This window comes from Saimiri boliviensis, chromosome 14, assembly GCF_048565385.1.
Source record: "Saimiri boliviensis isolate mSaiBol1 chromosome 14, mSaiBol1.pri, whole genome shotgun sequence".
Classification (NCBI taxonomy): Eukaryota; Metazoa; Chordata; class Mammalia; order Primates; family Cebidae; genus Saimiri; species Saimiri boliviensis.
Window position 1 is genome coordinate 9,935,069 of NC_133462.1, and position 13,059 is coordinate 9,948,127.

A 13,059-nucleotide genomic window follows, 5' to 3' on the forward strand; every position below is an offset into this window, starting at 1 on the left:
TTCCAACATTCTGTTTTCACACTAAGCCTTCAAAATCCAATGAACTCACTGCACGTCTCAAACTGGACAAAATGTTCAACACAAGAGCTTGATCTATGTTTTATAAAATGTACAGGTGAAAAAGGAGTCACATACCAAAGCTATTCCAAAAACGTGGAAAAAGTGGAGGAAAAGTGGAAAGCCTTCACTAACTGAACTGCATATCAGCTTTCAAATGTAAGTTCAAGGGAAAGGCTCTAACGTTAAAGATTCGGCTCCTCCGTCACGCTCACCATGCTAAGGGACCAGCAGGCCAGATCCGACAGCAAGGGCTCACGCTGCCCTGCGTTACGTGTGGGTCTCTCACCCTGCTCTTCCCCGACAGCAAACATTCCTAGTCCCCCTTAGGACAAAGGCACTGTTCCCCAGGCTGGCTTTCCAGGACCGTCTCACCTTGCTGCTCATTGTTCCGGGTCCTGCCCTCTACTTACAGCACCCCAGGCCCTGAGCGGCCCCCAGATCTTCTCAATTCTTATGTTCCCCTTGCCTAGCACTCTCCCCTCCCCCTTTCCTGGTTGTCTCTTCTTTGTCCTAAAGGGCTCAGCTTGGTTAGCCTCCCTTCTGCAAGTCTCCCTTGAGCCACGGCCCTACGCTTCTGACACGCGCTGTGTGGCCCCCATCTCGGCATCTACCTACGATCACAATGACCAACACTGATTCAGCACTGACTGAGGGCTGGGTCCAGTTCCGAGCAGCTCACACGTGTTACCTTCTAACTCGGATATTTCTGTGCGGTAGGTGGTGTCTTTAGTATCATCTCTACAGATAAAGCAGCCTAAGCTCAGAGGTGGTCAGTCATCTGTCCCAGGTCATACAGCCAGTGGATGATGGAGCCCTGCTCTTAACCACAACACTAAGAGCAGAGCTGTCATAAGGGTAACAATGTCGTATGGAAATCCAAGCGGGGAGAAAGGCAGGCGACTGAAGGGGCAGGGCCCATGTCTTCTTACCTGTGCGACGCTTCGGGATCCCTGATGGGGAGCTGTCCATGGGAGAGGTGTCGGAGAGGGAAGGGTTGCTCTCAGGAGATGTGGCAGGGCGGGGAGGGGAGACCTGTGGGCAGTTCGGGGCAGGCTTCTGGAAGGGGAAACAAAGAACAATTCTACAGTGAGTGGCCGAAGGAGAGACTCCATTTACCAAAAGTTGAGAGTAGAAGGGACTGAAACCTCTCTGTGTCTACCCTCCTTTCTGACCCTATGGTCTCAGCTCCTAACTCAGGGCTGGTCTCCTCTCACCTGGGCTATCATTCCATCCTCCAGTAGAGGATCATGGTCCCAGCAAGGACCCCAATGCTCTTCTGTTTTCTGCAGTAACAGAATCTTTGATTTTTGATTAGGCATAACCAACTAACAACTGTTTCTCCCAGCCTCCCCTGCAGGCAAGTGTGGCCACAGGCCCCAAGACTACAACTCCCAGCCTCCCCTGCAGCGCCCCCTCATGGTGTGGTCATAAGCCTCCTACACAATGGAATGTCAGGGGAAATAATCTAAGTACCTCTTTGTATAGTTTTTTTTTTTTTTTTTTTTTTTTTTTTTTTTTTGAGACAGGGTCTGACTCTGTCACCCAGGGTGGAATGCAATGGCGTGATCTGAGCTCACTGCAACCTCCGCCTCCCGGGTTCAAGCAATTTTCCTGCCTCAACCTCCAGTGTAACTGGGATTAACAGGCGCCTTCCACCACGCCCAGCTAATGTTTGTATTTTTTGCAGAGATGGGGTTTCACCATGTTGGCCAGGCTGGTCTTGAACTCCTGAGTTCAGGCAATCCACCTGCCTTGGCCTCGAAAGTGCTGGGATTACAGGCATGAACCACTGTGCCCGGCCTTCTCTCCATATAGTTAGGATGTTTGTCCCCTCCAGATCGCATGTTGAAATGTGGCCTCCAATGTGGGAGGTATGACCTGGTGGGATGCGTTTGGGTCATGCAGGCAGATCCCTTGTGAATGGCTTGTATCCTCCTTGTGGTAGGGACTGAGTTCTCTCTCAACTAGTTTACATGAGGGCTGGTAGTTTAAAATTCCTCTCTGGCCAGTGACATGCCTGTTCCTCCTTAACCTTCCACCATGACTGGAAGCATCCTGAGGCCTCACCAGAAGCAGATGCCAGCACTTCACTTCTTGTACAGCCTGCAGGACTGTGAGCCAAAATAAACCTCTTTATAAATTAACTGGTCTCAAGTATTCCTTGATAGCAACACAAAATGGGCTAACGTGCATTTCTTTGTTCAAATAACATACACTTTATGTTGAGTGGAGTGCTCTCTGCTTCCTGCTAGTGGAATATGGATGCTCACTGAGACAAGGGCATCTACAGACAGCAAACGACAGGATAGAGGAAGTCTGGGCCTCTGACCCTGTGAGGCTGTCACATGAATTCCGGACTCCGTGCTCATCAGAGAGAAAAATAAGTTTGCACCTTGCCTAAGCTGCTGCTACTGTGTCTTGGTTTCAGCTACTGACTTACAGGGCTCCCTGTGCCAGTTATTAAGAGATTTCCTGGCAGCTCCAAACCCATCACTGTCCAGTCGCCCTCATGATGCCAGGACTGGGACTCCACAAATCTCTTTCTTGCTCTGGCACCACCTCTGCCTCAAGCAGTGCCAATGCAGGGAACTAGAGGACACTGCACGACTGGAGGCACAGCCAGCTTTCTGGGGGCAGCTGCTGAATCCCGCTGACAGCTTTTGTTTTTTTCTTTTTCTTTTTGAGACTGAGTCTCCCTCTGTCGCCAGGCTGGAGTGCAGCAGCATGATCTTAGCTCACTGCAACTTCCGCCTCTTGGGTTCAAGCAATTCTCCTGCCTCAGCCTCCCGAGCAGCTGGGACTAAAGGCATTCATCACCATGCCTGGCTAATTTTTTATATTTTTAGTAGAGATGGGGTTTCACCATATTGGCCAAGGGTCGTATCGATCTCCTGACCTTGTGATCTGCCCACCTCTGCCTTCCAAAGTGCTGGGATTACAGGCATGAGCCACTGCACCCAGCCCACTGACAACTTTTCTAACACTCACAGGGCTCACTATGTGGTACCTGATCAGAGATGCTGGCACCTCCGACCCAGTGCTCCCTTTCTCAAAGATCAGAGTCCCAGGCTCTCAGGGCACCTCTTCTAAGCTCAGAGACCCTCCAGCAGTCCCACCACAGAGATGTGAATTTCAGCTTCACAGCCACAAAGACGGTCGCTGCACCCTGTGGTTGCTACCTCCAAGATGCCTTGGAGTTCGTTCTCTTTCCACCCCTTCAGTTACCTATGTAACAACTGCATACCTAGTGACAATCCTTTAAACTCCTGTTCAAATCACTGGTGTGGTTTCCATCTCCCACTGAGACCCTGATGGAGATACAGGTCTCTGAGCAGTATTTCAAATACCGCCCAGGACGAAATGATCTCGGCCTCTCTTCTGCTCAAAACTCTTGCTAGCTCCCCAGAAGCCTTAGGATAAAGTCCAAGCTCCGAAAGATCTTTGGCCTAATACCTGGAATCTGGGAATATGTTAGGTTACAAGGCAAAGGGTAACTGAAGTTGCTCATCGGCTGACCTTCCCATAGTGAGAATTATCCTGGACTATCCAGGTGGGCCTGATACAGTCACAGGGTCCTTCAAAGTGGAAAAGGGCAGCAGGAGAGGAAGGTCAGGGTGAGATGTAGCCACAGAAGAAAGGCACAGAAGGAGGCAATGACACAGACTTTGAAAATGGAGAAAAGGGGATCTCTAGCAGCTGGAAAAGACAAATCCTGGATTCTCCCCTAGAACCTCCCAGAAATGAATGCAGACCTGTTGACACCTTGAATGTAGCCCAGTGCCACCCATTTCAGACTCGCGACTCCCAAACTCTAAGTCAATAAACCTACACTTTTTTTTTTTAAGAGATGGGGTCTTGCTATGTTGTCCTGGCTACGCTGCAGTGGGTATTCCCAGGCACGAGCCAACTACTGATCAGCAAGGGAGTTTTGAACTGTTCTGTTTCTGACCTGGGCCTGTTCACCCCTCCTTAGGCAACCTGGTGGTCCCCTGCTCCCGGGAGGTCACCATATTGATGCCGAACTTAGTGCAGACATCCAACTGGCATAGCACACTACAGCCCAGAACTCCTGGGCTCAAGCAATCCTCCCTCCTCAGCCTCCCGAGTAGCTGGGACTACAGGCACGCACCACCAAGCCCAGCACCTACATTGTTGGAAGCCATGGTGCTTGTGGTCAATTGTTATGGCAGCAAATGGGAAGCTAATACAGGTGGTAAGAAAGTTTCATGGACCAAGTCATAGCTGAGCAAAACATGGAAGAAAGCAAGGGATGGAGCCAGGTGTGTGTCTGGGAAAGCGAGTTTTAGGTTGGGAAAAGAGCTAGTGGCCCAGAGGTGGAAGCACACCTGGTGGGTGTGAGAAGCCAGGATGGAGCCAGCCGAGGAAGAGCAGTAGATGAGGCTGTAGATGTGATGGGCAGGGGGAAGAGAGGTGATCAGGAGGGGCCTGGTAGGCCTCCACAAGGCCTGGCTTTGGCCTGTGATGGTAACAGCTATCTGCTATTGCCTCATCTGCCTCTCTTCTGCTCAAAACTCTTGCTAGCTCCCTGGAAGCCTCACGGTAAAGCCCAAGCTCCAAAAGAGATCTCTGTCCTAATACCTGGAATCTGGGAATAAGTTAGGTGACAAGGCAAAGTGTAACTGAGGTTGCTCATCAGCTGACCTTCCCACAGCGAGATGATCCTGGGCTATCCAGGTGGGCCTGATACAGCCACAGGGTCTCAATGGCAGAGAGACCACAGCAGTGATTTAAACAGAGGGAACTTCAAGGATGGTCGCCAGACACAGTTAAATAAACAGGGGTTTGGGCAGAGAGTCACAGACCTGACCTCACCGCTGACAGAATAAGCAGCACCACACTTTGGACATCACCCACAAAGCAACAAATGAGTGTTCAATGACTTAAACAGAGGAAGAGAGGAATCCGATGTATTTGGAGAAGTTAAAAAGCTGCCCTCTGACCACAGGAGAGGCTAGATATATTTTTGAGCCCTTATTATTATTTATTTTTTTATTACTATTTTTTGAGACAAGGTCTTGCTCTGTCACCCAGGCTGGAGTACAGAGGTACAATCAGAGTTCACTGCACCCTTCAACTCCTGGGCTCAAGTGATCCTCCTGCCTCAGCCTCTCAGGCAGCTAGCACCAACAGGCATGCGCCACCACACCTGGCTAATTTTTAAAACTTTTTTTTTTTTTTTGTAGAGATGAGGGAGCTGGTCTCAAACTCCTGGCCTGAAGTGATCCTCCCACCTTGGCCTCCTAGCATGTTGGGATTACAGACGTGAGCCACTGCACTGGGCCTTGAGCCCTTATTTTTGCATCAGGCATTCTTCTCAGATCCATTTGAGAATCGACTCATTTCATCTTCCCAGCCACCCTATGAGGAAGGCGTTACCAGGAGCTGCATGTTACAGGTGAGGCACCCAAGACATAACTTGGTGAAGGAGACCAGCCGAGGTCCTAGGGCAGAGGCAGTTAGGACGGGGCCATGTGTACCCGACAGAACCAGGAAATGCATCCACCTCTCCTGGGCAATTTCTCCAGAATTCTCCTGAACAGCTGCTGCACTCTGTTCCAAAGACTAATGGGAATGAGTTTCTTCGGGTAAAACTGGGCAGGCTGATGGGGATGTACCTGGCCTTTGGCAGGGCTAAGGTCTGCATCCTCCTCTTCCCCTTCGCTGCCCAGGACCCGGGCCGCCTTCCTCCCTGGCCTCTTCACTGGAGAGTCACTCTCGGACACCACTCCATTCCACTCCTTCAGTGCCACCCTGGAAGGTGGGGAAATGGGGCTGAAAACGGGTGACTACAGCTGGCAGACTGGGGGTACCACCCACAAACACTCTGGTTTCTTTGCTCTGTTTCTTTCCCTTCCTTTCAAGCATTCCATGAACATTTTCTAGTTGCCTCCTCAGCAAATCTCATCATTTCTCCCATCAATGCATCCATCCACCCACCCACGCATCACACATCTCTGGAGGCCTCTGGAGGGCCTTTCTTCTGATGGGTGATGCTGAGGAGCAAATGGAGTCCCTGCCTGAGGCTGCCATTGTTCCCCAGCATCTATTGGGAGACCTCTTTTTTTTTTTTTTTTTTTGAGATGGGAGTCTTGCTCTGCTGCCCAGGCTGGAGTGCACTGAGCAGAGATCACGCCATTGAACTCCAGCATGAGCGAGACTGAGACTCCGTCTCCCAAAAAAAAAAGAGTATTGCTGTCTTCTACTTAGATGAGACAGCATCAAGACGTGGCCAGCGGCCAGCTTCTCTGCATCCTGGAGAATGTCTTTTTCTAAAATGAAGCGAAGATCTGCAGAAACAGACCTAGAGCCGACTCTGAAGCCCTGGGTCCAGCTGAGCCTGCAGATGCTCTTGCTTTTGGACTTCCAGCTGCCCAACTGAAAAAATTTCTTTTGGGGCCCAAGACATTTTGCATTAGGTTTGCACACTTGCAACCAAGAGAATCCTGACCATTAAAGGGAAAAAATTCACCATATCCAGGGCCGATTACATACTTTGGAGGGGGCTCCGTCTCTCTGCTGCTGTTGGATGCCTCCTTCTCAGGTTTCTTCGCTTTACCCTCTTTCTTGGGGTGGAAAAATGACCTAGAGGAGCATGAAAGGGGGGTAAAAAGGGAAATAACAGCACCAATACCCAGCCTATCTATGCTGCATCCTGTCGCTTCTAACGCCATTTCCCAGCTCGGCACATAACATAGAATTTCAAATAAGCCCTTTAACTTAACTGACAAGGAAACTCAGATTGAGACAGAGGAGGCAACATTCTACTTAGTTTTCTGCCCCCACTCACCTGCAAGATATGACATATCCCAAGTTTCATTCAACAAATATTAACTAAACACTTAAAAAAAAATTTTTTTTTTTGAGACAGAGTTTTCGTTTTGTTGCCCAGGCTGGAGTGCAATGGTGCGATCTTGGCTCACTGCAATCGCTGCCAACTGGGTTCAAGAGATTCTCCTGCTGCAGCCTCCCAAGTAACTGGAATTACAGGTGGCCACCACCACACCCGGCTAATTTTTTTTACTTAGTAGAGACGGAGTTTTGCCATGTTGGTCAGGCTGGTCTCGAACTTCTGTCCTGAGATGATCCACCCGCCTCCCAAAGTGCTGGGATTACAGGTGTGAGCCACCACCCCCAGCCTAACTAAGAAGGGGTTTGGCAGTGACCCAGAGACATGAAGTTCCTGCCTTCAAGAAGCTGACACACTGGTGAAGGACCCAAATATTATGCAAATAACTAAATATAAAATGTCGAAAGACGTGAAGAGCTCTGAAAATTACAAATAAAGCAAGGCACCAGGCACAGTGGCTCACACCTGTAATCCTAGCACTTTGGGAGGTCGAGGTGGACAGATTCATGAGGTCAGAAGTTCGAGACCAGCCTGGCCAACATGGTAAAACCCCATCTCTATTAAAAACACAAAAATTAGCTGGGCGCGCTGATACATACCTGTAATCCCAGCTACTCAGGAGGCTGAGGCAGGAGAATCATTTGAACCCAGGAGGCAGAGGTTACAGTGAGCAGCGATCATCCCACTGCGCTCCAACCTGGGTGACAGTTGGAGACTGTCTCTAAATAAATAAAAAAGCAAGGTACCACCTTTCCATTAAGATCACGTGGATGGGGGATTCCTAAGAGCAGAGTGCTGAGAAGAAAAATAGGAACTTTATAATGGAGAGGCCTGGCCAGCACTTCCCTAACCAAGCGATGAAGGTTAGCTTCACCAGTGATGTCACAAGGACCTTATAGGCCCCTGACACAAGCCAGTATCTTTCAGTGGTATCTTTCCAAAAGCCTGTAACCCTAGATTAATTATGAGAATAACACTGCACATACCAACACCAGGGACTATTCTACGGGATGCCTGTTCAGTATTCCCCAAGATTGACAAAGGTCATAAAAAACAAGGGAAGTCTGAGAAACTGTCAGCCAGAGGAGACTGAGATGGGTCGATTAAATACAGCATGGTACCCTGAACTGAACTCTGGAATAGTAAAAGACATTAAAAAAAAAAAATCTGAGTAATAAAGTACAGAGTTCAGGTAACAGTAATGTACTGACGCTGGTTCCTCAGTTGTGAGCAATGGATCACAGTAATGTACGATGTGGACAGTGTGGGTCTATTGTCTTTACAACTTTTCTGTACCGCTAGAATCATTCCAGAAGAAGTTTATTTGATCTTCAAAAAGAAAAGGAAAATAATGCAAAAGCAAGGGGACAGAAAGCCATCAGAGGCACTATCATCCCTGGAGAGACAATCCTGATTTCTCAGCACAGGAGAAAACCGGAACCCAGGATGTGTGTTAGCCAGTGCCTCCCAGGTTTCTGGAATGGACGCCCAGGTCTGGGTCTCTCTACCATCCATTTTCTTCTCCTACAAACAGCCCCTCCATTTTCCTCTTGGGATGCTTCTTGCCCCCCATTCTCTCAGTATGTCTGATTTGAATGGGCTGGCCCCTTCGCTCATGACCAGGGGTGGACACATGACCCAGGCTGCATCCCTGTGGCTGGTTCAGGGATAGGTATGTAGCCCAAGCTGGGCCAGTGAAACGGGACTTTTAACACCCTCTTTCCACCGGGACCACTCACGAGGGGAGAGCCTGGCAGAGGGTGAGGACAAACTCAAGGACAGCAGAGCTGAGCGAGGGAGGGAGACGGATTCCCAGGCACAAAGTTTTGGCAACCGGATCCAACCAAGCCCGACATCGTCTACTCCAGCAGGTTTCAGTGACATAAGTCAAGTCACACCCTTTCTTTTCTTCCTGAAGCCAGACTGTATTCACAAAAGGTTTCTCAACCTAGATACTGCTGACATTCTAGGCCTGATGATTCTGTGTTGTGGGGGGCTGTCCTGTGAACTGAAGGATGTTTGGCAGCATGCCTGGCTGTTGGCCACTAGATGCCAATGGCAAGCCCCACGCCCCTAGGGTGTAAGGAGCAAAAATGCCTCCAGACACGGCCACTGGGTTAGGGTTTCTGTTCCTTGCAACTAAGAAGTGTTGTTCAATACACTGTCTTCCATATCCCACACCTCATTTTCCATACTACTCAACTCCTGGAATTCCAACTCAAAATCTAACTTAGAGTGTTTTTGTTTTCTTTTTCTTTTTTTTTTTTGAGATGGAGTTTCACTCTTGGTTGCCCAGGCTGGAGTGCAATGGCGCAATCTCAGCTCACTGTCACCTCCACCTCTGGGTTCAAGCGATTCTCCTGCCTCAGACTCCCGAGTAGCTGGGATTACAAGCACACGCCACCAAACCTAGCTAATTTTTGTCTTTTTAGTAGACACAGGGTTTCTCCATGTGTCAGGCTGATCTCGAGCTCCTGACATTGTGATCCACCCACCTCAGCCTCTCAAAGTGCTGGGATTACAGGTGTGAGCCACCACCATGTCCGGCCTTGTTTTGCTTTTTTTTTTTTTTTTGAGACGGAGTTTCGCTCTTGTTACCCAGGCTGGAGTGCAATGGCACGATCTCGGCTCACCGCAACCTCGCCTCCTGGGTTCAGGCAATTCTCCTGCCTCAGCCTCCTGAGTAGCTGGGATTACAGGCACGCACCACCATGCCCAGCTAATTTTTTGTATTTTTAGTAGAGACGGGGTTTCACCATGTTGACCAGGATGGTCTCGATCTCTCGACCTCGTGATCCACCCGCCTCGGCCTCCGAAAGTGCTGGGATTACAGGCTTTTTTAAAGTACAGGCTTAGAGAAAGAAACAAAGGACTTAGAGAATAAAAGGCTCTGGGGCAAGGGAGGGTCCTCACATGATACTTCGCTGCATGTTGGCTCAGAATTCTCCCTTCTCGTCCAGCTCCTTCCTTAGTCTGTCAGCTGCTCCTGGAACAGAAATCCATATACTTGTTGAGGTGATTGGTTGTGAAGAGATCCAAACACATAAAAGCCTTTCTTTCAGAAAGAAAAAGAAAAAAAAAAAAAAATCAAAAACATGAACTTCCCCTTCAAGAAGAAACTTCTGTTTTTACGAACCAAAATGATTCGCTAGTAAGATTTATTGGTGAAGAATAAAAGTTCCAAATCAGAGATAAAGGTAAGAGGCCTCCTTTGCCATAAGACTGTTTTTCATCTGATATGAAGAATATACTGAAGATCTGAAACGAGTTTTTTTTTTTTTTTTTTGGAGTTAAGTTTAAAGGTTAGTTAAAAGTTGTTTCAAGGTGGAAGCTTATAAAATTGTACCTGCTGGTCTACATAAACAAGCTATTGGGCAATTTATAAGGTATGCTGTTATATGAAACAAAGGGCAGAACATCATTGAGTGTGTGCTACTGTACTGTGTAAAAAAGAAAAACCATAGGCTGGGCACAGTGGTTCAGGCCTGTCATCCCAGCACTTTGGGAGGCTGAGGTGGGTGGATCCCCTCAGGTCAGGAGTTCGAGACCAGCCTGGGTAATGTGGCAAAACACTGTCTCTACTAAAAATACAACAATTAGTTGGGTATGGTCGTGGGCACCTGTAATCCCAGCTAATCAGGAGGCTGAGGCAGGAGAATCACTTGAACCTGGGAGGCAGAGGTTACTGTGAGATCACCCTACTGCACTCCACCCTGGGCAACAGAGACTCTGCCTCAGGGCCAAAAAAAAAAAAGATAGGGTACTTAATCTGGGGTCCACAGAACATTCCTGCCACCCACCAGGAGTCCAAGAGTAGAATTCAAGTGGTTTATGAAATTTGACAGGCAAGAAACTATGACGTTTTTCTTGCAAACTTGTAATTGGAACTGAGACTTTCCTTCCAATATTAAACATATAAAAAATTATACATTTGCTATATCTTTAATATTTATAATGGAAGGAAATAAATTATACACAATTACAATATTTACATATTTCCTTCCATTATGAATATTAAAAATATATTGTTTTAAAAAGTGCCAACAGGACCTATGGGTGCACTGCTGGAGTTTGAGACCAGCCTGGGCAACAGGAATGGTTTCCTTCGACCTTCCCTTCCTCTGAACACGAATCTTCTTCAACCCGTGGGGTTCTTTTTAGTTTTCTGGAATCAGTACTCTCTGTCCCACACCACACGCCTCTAAGTCTGCACTCCGCTCTACAGCCCCGGCCACCACTTTGGCACCAGAAACTCAAACTCAATCTTAGAATCAGAAAACTCTGTAATTTCCAAACAGGGTTTCTCAGGGCCAGCTGGGGAGCAGGAAGTAAGCCATGCTTCAACCAAACAGCTCACAAAGCGGGTTAGAAACTTAGCCACCAAAAAATCCTCGGGGCAAAGGAGCAAACTATTATAATTGCTGCTGAGTGCTCACCTGGCTAGGTACTTGACATTCTCAATTAGACTGACTCTCCACAACAACTCTGTTACAGATAAAAAAAACAAAGACACAGAAGAGTTTTTAAAGGGACTGAACCTGCGTCTCCAGTACAGCCTGCTCCACAGCTCACCTCTTAGCCACTACAGTGAGGTGCAAGGTAAAGAGGAAGAAATAAGCGTTTACTGGGAAGCCAACTCCATGCCTGACAGGCTGGTCACATTCTCTAACATCCTCAATTAATCCTCAAGTCAGCCCATCAAGACCAGTGTGATTGTCCCCACTTTCTAAATGAAGGTACTGAAGACAGAGGGACAGAGCTGGGGTTCACGCAAGGTTCCAAACCCCGGTGTGGCTGCGTCCAGAGCCCATGTTCCTTCTGGCTTCTTAACCCTGTGGACTGCTGAGTTGGAGAGAACAAACTGGTCGGTGCCTCTGGAGGACCATCTCTAGCAGAATGGCAATCCCACTTCTGTGTATTTTGCCCACAGAGACACTCACAGGTGGACCAAGTGAGGCACAGACTTACCTGCTGCAGCACTAATTGTAATTAGAAAAGACTGGAAGCTGCTGGAATGTCTACCTAAGGAACTGGTTCCCTAATTACTGCTGCAACCACATGGTGGAATATGGTGCAGGGTTAAAATTGAATAAATGATGGATAAAAGGTATGGGAGTTTCTTTTGGGGGTGGTAAAAATTTCCTGCCGGGCATGGTGGCTCATGCCTGTAATCCCAGCACTTTGGGAGGCTGAGGCAGGTGGATCATGACGTCAGGAGTTCAAGACCAGCCTGGCCAACAAAGTAAAACCCCGTCTCTACTAAAAATACAAAAAAAAATTAGCTGAGTGTGGTGGTGGGTGCCTGTAATCCCAGCTACTTGGGAGGCTGAGGCAACAGAATCTCTTGAACCTGGGAGGCGGAGGTTGCAGTGAGCTGAGATCCTGCCACTGCACTCCAGCCTGGATGAAAGTGCGACTCCAACTCAAAAAAAAAAAAAAAACACCTAATATTTTTATCTGCACAACTCAGAAACCACTGACTTGTACACTTTAAATGGGCAAACTGTATGGTTTGTGAATATCTCAAACAGTTACCAAAATAAAAAAGAAATGACAGAAAAAATATCAAGTGAGGCTGAAGCAACACTGAGTGATAAAAAGAAACGAAAACACTGATACAAGGAACAACTTGGGTGGATCTCCAGGGCACTGTGCAGAGTGGAAAAGGGTAACACCCTAATAATACGATTCCATTTATGTAACAATCTCCGCATGACAAAACTAGAAACGGTGAACACATTAGTGGTGGCCAGAGGTCTAGGGAGGCGTTCCTATGTGGAGAGCGGCAACTGTTCCGTATCACAATTAAGATGGAGGTTACAGAAATCTATACAGGGGATCAAACTGCGCGGGCACACGGAGACACAATCACACACACACAAACTGGTGAAAACGGAACAAGGTCTGTAGTCAACAGAAGCGTACTGATGTCAATTTCCTGGTTTCGAAATGGGACTACATTAGACGTCACCATTAGGGGAAGATGGATATACTTATTTTCACAACTTCCTTGAATCTATATCTCGAAATAAAAAGTAAAAACAACAGGTAAATTCCACCCCTTTATCAAGCATGCAGATTTCTCTCCATTCAGATGATTCTCCACCCTTATGAGGCCTTTCCCTAGACTT

At 47.9% G+C, this 13,059-nt stretch overlaps 1 protein-coding gene across 6 annotated transcripts in view; it reads right to left on the reverse strand.

Moving 5' to 3' along the window:
- Positions 1-13,059, reverse strand: part of LIG1 (DNA ligase 1) — a 48,567-nt gene that overhangs the window by 34,759 nt on the left and 749 nt on the right. For 4 of the 6 annotated variants that reach the window (XM_010351016.3, XM_003940298.4, XM_074386127.1 and 1 more), the window contains exons 2-5: positions 9,842-9,914; positions 6,574-6,663; positions 5,697-5,832; positions 990-1,116 (exon numbers count right to left, since the gene is read on the reverse strand). In XM_010351016.3, the coding sequence (XP_010349318.3) occupies positions 990-1,116; positions 5,697-5,832; positions 6,574-6,663; positions 9,842-9,858 (370 nt within the window). In that variant the 5' untranslated portion in view covers positions 9,859-9,914. Of the gene's footprint in view, positions 1-989; positions 1,117-5,696; positions 5,833-6,573; positions 6,664-9,841; positions 9,915-11,364; positions 11,480-13,059 lie in introns of those variants that run through there. The other 2 variants (XM_074386126.1, XM_074386128.1) reach the window with 2 other exon arrangements.